Genomic DNA, 12,127 nt, shown 5'->3' on the forward strand with positions numbered 1-12,127 from the left:
GTTCTGCTGCTGCTCCAGGCCTGAGCTGCTCTTTGCAAGCTCTGCCCCCACAGTTATGTGACATGCTTCTCACAGATGTACATTCCAGCCTGCACCTCTGAACTTGACCTCAGAGTCCTCTTTTTTTTTTAGCCAGGTGTCAAGCATCCTTTTATTCTCTTTGAGCCCCAAGTTCTCACGTCCTACTCGACAATTTCACTCCAGCTTAGCTTTTTCTTCATGGAGAAATTCTCAAGTCACTGCTAAGAGTGCCTGCCAGTACATCTTCTTGCTTCCTGCTTGCCCCTTTGCCTTTCATTTATCTGTCATGAAGTGTAAATGATCCAAATGTTAGTTGAAATGCATCCAAACCTGTCAAGAACAGAATTTCTCTTTCACACCCATTATGACTTAATCCCATACTAATGACAAGTGGCCTTTTGTTTATAATTTAATCAGCATTTGCAAAAGTAGTTCCAGCACTTAACTGGTTTTAAAATGCTTCTAGTTTCCCATAACTGTTTACAGTTCCTTTAGAGGAGAAGTTATGGTGAGTCAGAGCTAGCATTCGTCTAGTCCAACACCACAAAGACCGCTTTTCTTCAGGAAAAAATATGAGATGAACAGACATTTGTCTGTCTCTGCTCCCTTAGTTCAGCTGGTAGCTGACTGGGGAGATCTGATTTGATGCATCCTGTTACAGAGCAATGTTACTCTCTCTTTAAAGCTGCAGAGAATGAGTAGAACTACCTTTAGTTTTAGGGAGGTGAAGCTGAAGTCCATGTTCTCGGGAGCAGGGTGGCAGAACTTGGTGTTGTGGATTCCGGGAGACTGTGGATTCAACACCTGGAAGAGAGCAGGAAAAGGTTATTACATAAACCACAGGTGTAATTACAGCCCAGGGTTTGCTACATTATAAGGTTCCTTGGAAAAGCATCAAATCCTTTTGCCAACTCTTAGTCCTTAAGTCCCAACTTGGCAAAAGCTCTGTGGGCCTGTAGCTCCACAAGCTCCATCTTCTGTTATCACAGTGGTTATTGGAACAGGCCTCAAGCTGCGGCAGGAAGGTCGCCAAGATACCGAAGCTTCTTCCAATACTCGTCTCCTTGCAGCTTGTCTGAAGCCGCAGCTTTAAAACCCCCAGGCTGCTCCTTATCCCTCAGCAGTCCTACCTGCAAACCACCTGGCTCCAGCCACAACTCCATACAGAGCCTGAGCCTTCCTTCTCGCCAGTGTTTTGGTTCCCAGGCTACAACTTGAGTGTCTATTGTATATACCTGTTAATCCATCAGGTCTGACACAAACCTTTTATTAATGGTCTGAATCACCTCATGAAAGGAACCCGAAGCTTAGCACAGGTGTGAAACAGCTGCTCCACACCTTACTTACCGCAGCACACAGGGACGTGATGTCATGTCCCAGTGCACTCCTGCCTCCTTTCATTGTCCCGAACTGTGGAGGCCTCCCTTCTGTTCCAGCAGCCATCCCACAGCCTTGAAGAAAGGAAAATCCCAAACGCGTCGCAGTTCTCGGGGATGCTGGGGCCTGGCGGGCAGCCGAAGCTGGAGGAGGCTCCTCCAAGGTCCCCTTTGCGCCGAGCGGGATGGTGGATGCGGGCCAGCAACGCCATCTCATAATTGCAGGGACAGCGGCTTCAGAAGAGCGACGGAAACCCCTTGGGAGGCGGGAACGATGGAGGCGCCCCGCACCCCCCGCCCGCAGCGGCACCGGCGGGGCAGCCAGGGGAACACTGGACGGGGCAGGTGACCGCGCTCAGACCCTGCCTGCCCCAAACGGGAAGCGGCGAAGGCCCGGCGAGTGGCAGATCCCTACGGGAGCGAAACCGGGACCGGGAGCGCAGCGCCCCCTGACCCGAGCCCCCATCCCGCTGGCCGCAAGGGCCCCGCATGCCGTGCGGAGGGGGCGGGGTCTGCTCCCATTGGGTGAGACGCATGAGGGGGCGGGGCTTTCCTCTTCGGATGTCCGGGGAGAGGGAGGGTGCTGATTGGCTTCGGAGGAACGGAAAGGCGGTACTGATTTGCTCTTCCCGCAGAGTCCCGCCTACGCCCCCTTCTGATTTGCTGCTCGCTCTAGGGGGCGGGGCATCTGTACCTAGAAAAGTGGGACCCCAGAGGCAGTTCTGGGGTGCAGCTGAGGGGTACGGGTGGTGGCTCTAGGTCGCGGCGTGCCCGGGGGTTCTGGTTCGGTTCGGCGATGTGAGTGTCTGATCGGCTGGGGCGGGCTGCGACGAGTGCGGCGACGGGTAGAGCGGGAGGGAGCGGGATAAGCGCCCAGCCTGCGTCCTGGTCAGCGGTGGGGCTGAGTGGCGCATTGCAGCAGCCGCGGGCAGCGCTGCCCGCACCGCCTTCTTCCCCTCCCACCCCCCGGTCCCTCTCTCTCCCCCGCCTGGCGTCCCGTAGAGAAGGGGAGTGTGCACGGGTGGGCCGGGCCCCATCGGTGGGGTGCTGGGCCATCGCGCCCCCCTCTAAACTGGCTGCGCGTAGCCGGGCAGGGGCTGCCCCCGTCCCCTTCTGTTGCTTCATCCTCGCCCCTTTGACCTCCCGGCCCTTGCGGCACGCTGCGGGCCGCCTCCCGGTCACCTCCGCACAGCCAGGCGGTCTCACACCTGTCCGCGGCCCCCGGGAGGCCGTAGCTCCCCCTGTCCACGGCCGCACCCCTGAGCTGTCCCCTTCTCGCTCCCCTCCCAGACCTGCTCCTTCTCCCAGCTCGCCTGTTGGGGGGAACCCGGGAGGGCGGGGGCACGGCTGCTGGCACTGCCTCTGCCGGGCAGCACCGCTGGGGTTCTGTTGGTTTCGGAGGCGGGTGGTGGTGTGCAGTGCAGTCTGTCTGGAGCTCCTGACTGGTTTTTTTCTTTGCTCCGTTATCTGTGTTTCCCCAGGTCTGACCCAGCTCAGCAACCTGCTCCTGGGGCCCCCGAAGGGGCAGCCCCTGGCGGGGGGCCCCCTGGGCCACCCCCCAATCTGAGCAGTAACCGCCGGCTGCAGCAGACACAAGCCCAAGTGGAGGAGGTCAGTAGCTCTGCCAGACACCCCACTGATTTCCTGTGGGCTGCCAGGGCTCATCTCCTGCTGCTCTGCAGCAGCAATATTCCAGACAAATGTATGTTGCTGAGGGAATGGGTTCTTTCGTCGTGCTAATGCTAGAAAATCCATGATACTTGATACTAAAAGCATGATGTCTGACCTATGAAAAGGATGGAGGAGAGATTGCTTTATGTTTAGAAGCTGCTTAATTCCAGATCTGACTTCTAAGGAGCATGACTGTTAGACTTTTGGTACCTTGCATCCTACGGCTGTTAGGGAAATAAAGCTATGCAGCATCCAGAAGCAGCTCTTAATGCCTCCCAGCTGCTTCTAGGAAAGAGGCTGTGTGCAGGCGCCATTGGATGTGCCGGGAGCCTTGTCTGACTTTCCGGGGTCAGTATCTGTAGCGTGGATGCTGACATGCAGTAACGCCTTTGTGCCTCACTGTGGCAGCAACACGTAGCTTACGGTTGCATTTACCACCGGGGTGAGCGTATTATTTTTTTCATGAGGGAGGTTGCTTGAGCTCGCTGGATATGAGAGCTCGTAAAAACATGTGAAAATGTGAAGCTGAGGACCTGAGGAAGTGTATGTGAACCGGACTCTAACAGGGGGTCTATGAGGTTTTTCTCGCTTCAAAGCTGTTTCTTTATCCTTGACTTTTTTTGCCTTGTTTGGGGTTTTCAACTGTTAGTATCTCAGTGTTATTGGCCAAGTTACTCCTTGCTTTTTTAACCCTTTACCAATACAACTGCTGATACTATTCTTCCTTCTGCAGGTGGTTGATATAATGCGTGTAAATGTAGACAAGGTGCTGGAACGAGACCAGAAACTGTCAGAGCTGGATGACCGGGCAGATGCACTTCAGGCTGGTGCATCACAATTTGAAAGTAGTGCGGCAAAACTCAAAAGAAAGTACTGGTGGAAGAACTGCAAGGTGAGCTTCCTACTACAGTCATCTCTTTAATTAGAAAGAAATTGGATTAGTCATCTTCTGTAGGGCTTTGAGAGGATAGCTGGGGCTTTATAATTTTTGGATGCATAGGATTCTTTCAGTGTGGAAAGACTTGTAGGCCTTGGCTGTCCTACCTTTATGGTCTCTCTTATATTCTCTGTCTATCAGGGAAGATGTGAACTTGTCAGTCTGTTCTGAGTATTACTCTTTGACAATCTCTCTCTCCAGATGATGATCATGATGGGAGTGATTTGTGCCATTGTGGTGGTGGTGATTGTAAGTAAGTACCCAAAAACCCAGGATCAAAGGTGAACCAACTCTAAAGTGCTTTAAGCTCTCTTCATTTTCGTTTTAAGATCTGGAGGGTCTTGATTGCATAAGTGTTAACTTCAGCCCTTGGGGGAGGGAGGTGGCCAAGCTGGAACTCGCACTTATAGTAGAAATGGTATGCTTCACTAAGTAAGAGAAGGAATTGGGGGTGGTCATCATTATACAAATGGGAAATTCTGTCTGCCAGGTCAGGTAAAACTGTAAGTATGAGGGGCATATACCCTGGAGCTGGGTGGGTTGGCAAGCCCCTTCCCTGATGGGGGAATTTGGAGGTCTCTCAGGGATCTTTGGTGTAACTTGCCCTTTTGTTCTTTCCCTCTTTTTCCTGTTGCTTTGTCTCCAGTCTACTTTTTTACTTGAATGTAGCTCCTTGGGTCTGCAGCCTACTGTCCCCTGTCACCTTGCCTGTCTCTTCTTGCCCGTGAATCTTCCCTTCCCTTCCACCCAGCTTCTTCATTGATTTCTTTATTGGTTTTAATTTGTCTTCTGTATAGGACTCTGAAGTGCTCTACTGAACATGGTTAGACTCTTCAACAGCTGTTGCAGCGCTAGAGAGGGTCATCTGAGTTTAGAGGAAAGGGAAGTAGAGGAGGAGTGGGCAGCTATTGCTCCTGCTCTTGTGCAGGGAGTTTTTGTGGTTTATTTTTGGGTATGAGCTTGACAAATAGTGCCTGTGTGGACTTTAGTAAAATAAGAATGCCTTAATGCTGTGCCTTTGGGAATGAAGGACTTCAGCATGTGAGATTCTTTAGTGTTCTGCCTAAAAAGAGTGGCAGCATGACTTAAGCTTTTCATTGAGCTTCTGAAATAAAGGCTGGTTTGTGTTCGTCAGTGACAGTGAGCCATCTGACTGAACTAGACAGTCATCTGGATTTCTCAAGTAAGGGAGAGATGAGCACTTAAAGAAACAATTGATACTGCTGTCTGAACATGGTTGCTTCAGTTATTGTAAAGGAGAGCCTACATGATTACCTCAGTCAAGTGCAACAGACTAAACAGCGAAAGGAGGTTTGTTACTATCAAAAAGGCATGTGTGGGAATAAATCTCCCACCAGAAGGAGGAAAATGACAACAATAAGGAGCCTAGTGGAGGGGTGTCAATCTTTTCATCTATGCAGACACAAGCCAGGGCCCTGTGGCTTTCTACCATCTTGTAGCTTTCTGGAAGACTTTGGGGTAGCAGGAGAATGGGAATGGGTGTGTTGCTTTTGTTTTACTGGGTTGAATGTTAGAGGTAGTCTACTGTGTAGCAGATGGAGGTGAAGGAGACAATGTATTTGAGATGAGACTGAATGAGCCACACAGCTTCATGATTACCTGTTCTGTTTCTCCTACCACAAAGCCCTAACTTTTAGCAGGAATTAGAAAATACTTTGGTCAGCTAGGGATTCAAAGGGAAATGCTGCTCTGGGTGTGGGTGTTTGTAAAATGACATCAGATATCCCAGTTTGACAGATTAGATCTCTAGAGATCTTCCCTATCAAGCTGAAATCCTGCTTGCTATGGATTCTCTCGAATTTATATTCAATGTGGTCTCTCCTAGAAGTAAATTTGCAGCATGGGATGCTATGGCTTTCTGTAAGCAATCTCCCAGTTCTCCTCCTTCAAAAATATATGAGAGCTGGAAATTAGTTGCTTGAATGCATTGTTAAACCCGCAGTTAAATGAGCTGCCCTGTACCTCAGTTTCTGCAGAGTCTTCTGAGAAATGTCTATCTTGTCTTTCACAAGCTGATCTACAGCCTTTAATTTAGGCTGGAAAGAGGGCACTTTAATTTAGGAAGCTTGGCCTTGGTTCTAGAATGCACTGGGATCTGTCTAGACTTAAGAGGATGCACGGAGGCAGGGGGCAATATCACTGGAGTTCCCAGATGGCAGTGAAGTTCAAAAGCTGGGAGATGTTTAGTTTCATTGTGTGCCAGGGAAGCCCCTTTCCTCCTCACAGGGCATCTGGGAAGGGGCTAGGTTTTGCATGCTCACTTCCATACTGCAGCATTTCATTTGCACCAAGTTCATCTCCCTGCAATTCCATCCCTCTCCACCTTGGGTGAGGGCAGAGATGAAGATCTGGAGTGAAGCAGCCCTCGTCCCCTGAGCACTTCCCTAATTCCCTGTGGAACTGAGATGTGAAGGATGGTCAGAAGTGCATCTACTGAAGAGGAGCCAGGGCCTGCTTGTACTACTTACTGCTATCATTTTAGGGGGTGGGCATCCAAGCTTGAGGCCCCCAGACCAGCAATTCTCTTAAATTCTTCTAAACATGCCTTTGGTGCCCCATTCCTCCTGTTTCTCTAGGGGCTGAGGTTCCCCCTAGGCTGTCTCTTCCATTTCTTTTTCTCAGATGTTGTATGTTGCCTCTTCTGCTCCCCTTCCCCTCCCCTGTGTCTCTGCATGGGCAAAAAAAAAAAAAGTCACCAAGGCCCTCTGAGTAAAAGCAAGGGACTCTGCTGTCCTCAGCATTACAGCCACTCACGCACGTGTGGTTTATTTCCTTCCTCTATAAACACGACTGTAATCTCTGGCATGTTATAGTAATCAGCTCATGTACTTTAAATGGTCTCTAAGAAACACAATTCACCACCTTATTGAGTCTGTCTGGTCTGTCAGTGGGTGGGGAGGGACTGGGATACCAAACTCATTTTGAAACATCTTTTTTTGGCCACTTCCATACTCTGCACACAACTGAAGTTTGGGCCCTCAAAGTGGTGTAGTCTTCCTTCCATTGCAATGGAAGGAGTTCCAGTTGTACTGGAAACATGAGCTGGAGTGACTCTATGGTAAGTCTGTAACAAGATGTATGGACCATCAGCTCTGGGGAAGAGGCTGACGGATCCAGCTCTACTTCTCTCCACCAAATGTATAGTCATGGTGTAATGCATGAGGAGGTAGTCCCCTGATTTGGGAGGATGTGTTGCTGGTACCTTCTTGTTCCTAGAAGTGCTGCTTTTGCATTTCAACAACCTATCCTCAGATTCTTAAATGCAGAAAACACTTCCCCATGGGTGTTGGGATGTGTTCATGATCCAAATGAAGATGTCCAAGAGTAGGATGCACATGGCACAGCTGCAGTAAAGGTAAGTGTCCCCTTGTTTTGCCTCACTGTACACTTTAAAACTCATTAAAAATAAATGACAGATCTTTGTCCAGTGCAGGCTTATTTTAAAATGAGGTACTTTTGCCCTTATCTGCCCCTGCTGTTAGAAAGTTTAGGTTGTTAAACAGCATGTGCTGTGGTTTGTGGTTCCTTATGGCCTTTGTCCCACCTTGCACATCACCAAAATCGCACCAGAACAATGTATGGTTAATGGGGCGTCTGCAAGAGTGCAGTTAGGCTCATTCTCCCAAAGATTAAAGCCTTCCCAGGAAAGGAGGGTGTTGGGATGGGCTGGTGGATTAAAGTAGCATGAACAGTGTAAACTTAAGCACACATAAGGCCTGCACAGCCTGAATGAGATGCACAGCTTGTCAGGAATTGTATTGTCTTCCTGTTAGTTCTCAGTCTTTTTTATGCAGAGGGAGTAGGAAAAACTTATTCTTAAAGCCATTGTATTTCCAGACCATTGACTACTCAGTCTCCAAGTCCTCAGCTGAGCCTAAGGGACGAGAGTGCTTGCTTTCCAAAGTTGGCCAGCTGCTCTGTGCCACAGAGCTGGGGCTGAACATGCTGCTGAAAGTTGCCCCAGGTTTGTGTCCAAATAATGAGTCGTGTTCAAGTTTTCAAAAAAGAATTGCATGTCTTACAATAAACCCTTTTTGTAGGTGTTTAAAGTACCATGGTTCCCATTCTGGGAATTCACCTTGTGAGGTGCCATCCTTTAAACCATCAGCACCTCTACCACTTCTGGAGTCTGTTATCCTGGGCCAAGCATGGTTTTAAATTTGCACTAAAAGCAAGATCAAGGCTCTGGTAATTAGTAGTTCATTAAAAGTATTAGAAATTCAGGCTCTGCCTTCAACCATGCAACTTGCATATCAACTGCTTCTTCCTGATGCCTTCAGATTTGGTGGGGCTTCTACTGCTCTTATGGCTGTCTCAAACCTTCATGTTTCAAAATATCTATTCTAGGCCTTGCTGTCCTCTTTTCTTGAGGTTTCTATGTTTAGATTGAAGATGGCTGCATGCTCTCATCAGCTAAGAAGGATGTTGGTTTCTTGTCTTGGTTGGAGAGTAATGAAGTGGTAATGGGGAAGACAGAAAACATTTCTTACCAGAGTAAAAGTGCAGCATCAACACTTGTTTAACAGACTGAGCTTCCCTGTGAAGTGACAGGTACCTGCTCCAAAGTAGCCACTGGGCTTTGGGAGCCTTTCCTTGGAGAGATGAAGTAATAGGGAAGTACAGAGCTTTTAAATCAATTTTGACTTCCAAGCAAATACTTACTGAGAGATGTAACATAAGAATATTGATTACACAAAATGGGCAACTTGGCTGTGTCTGGATAAAAATATGAAAGTTCCATATAAACAGGCCTGGAAAAAAACCCGAAGGAGTTACAGCTGAAAACTTATGCTGGCCCTAACCCTCACATGGAACCCTACCCACAGCACCACCAACAATAAGTCTATGGGTTTGCTTTAGTGCCAAAAACCTGGACCATACCACCCCTCGGCGGTCACTCTCTCACTGTTGCTCAACATTTCTCCAAAACTCCATACGAAATAGCCTAGCAAAAAAAATGCAAAGAGTGACTGATGTAAACACTTTGAAAATACGAAATATGTCTCTTGAATCAGTATTTTTTCTGCTCTTTTAAAAATATACCCAACATATTCTTAATTAACAGATTTTTACTCCAAACTTAACTAGCTTCTGTTTTGTATCATGCCTGACAGGCACCTAAAGATAAGACTGCTGATCAGGTCGCCTCCTAGTACATGGTTAAGACAAAGATAATAAATTTAGCAGGGTAACAAGGACTGAAAGACAATAATAAATAAAAGAGAAGTTCTTGGGATGGCAAAATCTGTGTGTCATCTTTAGCAAGTCTGTGTGCCAGTGATTTATGAAAAGACAGAACCCCTTTTTGCTGTATAAAAACTCCAAGAGAAAAGGAGAAGATGCGGCTCTCTCCCTTCACCCCCTTCTCTCTCGCCACTTCGGCTTCAGCTACGGGACAGCAACAGCGGAGGAAAGGAAAAGCGGAGAACAGCAGCCAAGCAGGAACGGCGGGTCCTACGTCCCCCTCCCGCCTCCAGCCAGAGGCCAGGGCCGGCGGACGGTGATAAAACTTAATTGCTCTCTTGTTTTCCTTTCCTTTTCTTAACAACTCTCTCCCCAAAGTGACTAATTTATGTAAATTCTCTCCTCCTGTAAACTTGCTTTTCCTTTTGAAGGTGGCATTATTGTCTCCTTTCCCTGAAATAAATCTTTGTAATTTGCTTAAATTGTAAAGCCTGTTATTTTTGTAAATTCATGCGACGTCTGTGAGTGGTGGCTGTTTTTTCCCTCACAATCAAAATATAAAATAGTAGCATCAGAACATCTTTAATTGGCACAGCGAGCAGGGCAATTGAGGAGAAGTATCAGAGAGAGTATCAAAAGTATCAGAGCCTCCTCTTAGTCCAGCACCTGAATTGTAAAACTAACTCAAAGAAAGTTAAATTTTTAAAATTTGAAGAACTTTTAAAACAAAAATAAACCCAAATGGATTCTAATGCTGGTTTTGCCAGTACCAGTGGTGCTCATGACCAGACTGTTTCCTTCTATAAGGAGGAAGAATTTCATGAATATGCTCTGGTTTGTCCCTTCTGGGAGCACCCAGCTCATAAATATACATCGAAAGAAACTCTTTATGATGTGATTTACCAAAATTGTAAGAAGGGAGACTTTGCTGCCATCGCTAAATCTTTAAAAATTTTAGACAATCATTCCTCTCTTGACAAAGAATCCAAGAAACAAGTCAAAAAAACTTGGTATGACTATTTCAATGCCTGTGCCTTTTTTATCCTGGCTGCTATAATTTGGCAGAAGAAAGAAGAATTTCGCCAAAAAAATAGAAAATATTGAAAATGGCACGTTAGTAGAATTTGGAGACTTCATAAAATTTGACGAAGTTGGGGAATCTGGAGATCAAAATTCTGAAGTTAGTTCTAACCCTAATCTGCTGCTAGAGCACCCCCCATCTACGTCTGAATATACAACAGACGAAAGGGAGTACATCTCTCCCAAAAGGCCATATAAGAAAAAGGTGCCTTTTGCGTCCAAAAAGGGGAAATTCTGCCCCTCTATTTTAAAAGGAAAGCCACAGCCAAAAGCTGTCAACACCCAGACACACACACCCCCTCAGGCTGGGAGAAATGGCAGAATTATGCCATTTAGTTAGCACGTTGATAAAATCTGGGGCTAAGAGATTTGATAAATTGGAGAAAGAGGTCCATCACTTCCCTGTAATGAGCGAGACGGCCTCCATGCAGTCTTCCTTCTACCATGATTCTTCTGGTAGTTCAGAAGATGAGAGGAGACCTATAACACACAAATGCCTGCATCCTGTGATAAGAGCAGAACATACACATGAACTGGGTACAGGATGAGAACAACTTACCCATAAAGAAATTCCATACTCTCCTCTGAAGCTGGCACAACTGAAAAGATAATCTGGGAGATTACCCTTGGAAACTGATATAGATTACGTAGTAAGGGTTTCATCTTCTGGTGGAGACCACATATTATCAGAAAAAGAAGCCTCAGGCCACTGGGGTCCTGGAGTTAACTACTGGCAATCCCAGAGCTTCATGGTCCCTGACACAAGGAGCTGCTTATAATGTGGGCTTCACTGACCCCATAGCAAGGGGAGAACCCCATGTATTGTGCGGGGGTCTCACCCACCAACTGGACAACGTTCACAAAGCCAGTGTGATCCAGATGATATATGACCATGCTCTAGTAATTAACCAGGATGATCCACTTATGCTTAGGGTAAGACCTGAAAGAATGGATATTCTCATTTGAGGGCTACCTGCACAACTGCAAAATCTAGCCCTACGGATCAAGGCTAGAATTGAAAATTCAAATGCAAATTCGCTATTAGAAACAGACTACACTTGGTCTGATCTGCTTACAGAATTAACAGAATTTGGACGCAAATATGTGGCACCCAAAGCCGATTGTACATCTGTAAAAATTCTTCAAACCCCAGCAGATGATAATGATAATCAAAACTTGACTTATGCCGCTGCAGCTGCCATGCCTCCCCAAATTCCTCCTCACCAGCAGGAGGAATCACGGGGTGAATGGACAGTTGTAAATAGGGGAGGCAGACAAAGAAATAATAATAATCATCAGAATAGAACCTCCTGAGACAGAAATAATTTATCATGGGGTGAGCTGGGTCCTTTTGCAAAGCTTAAAGAGGAAGCTAAGCGAAAAGGCATCCCTCCTTCACTCTTAAGTCACAATTTTACTTATGGCCATCTAAAAGCCTTAGTAGAGGAATGGCCCGCTAGGTCAAATTCAGGGGAAAGATCAGGAAATTCCCATAATCTGGGAAACTAAAAAGCCCTCTCTCTGCTAATAAAAAGAAAGCAATAAGACGGCAGAGAGAGGAGACAGGTCCTGATCCCAGTTCAGTAAATTCTACTGACCTCCTGAATAAACCGTGGGAAACCACCCCTACAAATCAAAATGATTGGTCCGAAAATAATAAACGATCAAATCCGAAAATAATAAACAATCAAATCCTAAAATATCCAGTCCTCTAAAAGGCTGGAAATATGTGCTCAGATTGGTCTTGAATAAAAATGGTGATTTAGAGCTTACTTGTCTTGGGCCGAAGTGCTACCCTGCAACATTTTTAGTAGACAGCAGTGCACAGATCTCCACA

The 12,127-nt window shown here is 46.9% G+C and overlaps 1 protein-coding gene and 1 long non-coding RNA gene across 7 annotated transcripts; one reads left to right on the plus strand and one right to left on the minus strand.

Annotated features, from left to right (window-relative positions):
- Positions 1-16: 16 nt before the first annotated feature.
- LOC139805597 (uncharacterized) lies at positions 17-1,836 on the minus strand. Its single transcript, XR_011729901.1, has 3 exons — positions 1,360-1,836; positions 730-825; positions 17-302 (listed from the first exon to the last, which is right to left on the minus strand). It is a non-coding gene; the product is annotated as an uncharacterized lncRNA (long non-coding RNA).
- A 245-nt stretch (positions 1,837-2,081) lies between these two features.
- Positions 2,082-9,692, plus strand: VAMP1 (vesicle associated membrane protein 1). 6 transcript variants are annotated; one of them, XR_011729912.1, is made up of 6 exons: positions 2,082-2,195; positions 2,879-3,008; positions 3,802-3,960; positions 4,207-4,258; positions 7,279-7,990; positions 8,412-9,692. XR_011729912.1 is itself a non-coding variant. In XM_071764165.1 (5 exons), coding segments are annotated over exons 1-5 (360 nt in total). In that variant the 5' UTR covers positions 2,082-2,193; the 3' UTR covers positions 4,669-9,692. The 6 variants fall into 6 exon arrangements, 5 of the variants coding, with proteins under 5 accessions (XP_071620266.1, XP_071620278.1, XP_071620289.1 ...); XM_071764165.1 differs by having other exon boundaries at positions 4,652-9,692; XM_071764177.1 differs by having other exon boundaries at positions 4,803-9,692.
- The last annotated feature ends 2,435 nt before the right edge of the window (positions 9,693-12,127 follow it).

The sequence above is a fragment of the Heliangelus exortis genome, chromosome 1 (genome assembly GCF_036169615.1).
Source record: "Heliangelus exortis chromosome 1, bHelExo1.hap1, whole genome shotgun sequence".
NCBI lineage: Eukaryota > Metazoa > Chordata > Aves > Apodiformes > Trochilidae > Heliangelus > Heliangelus exortis.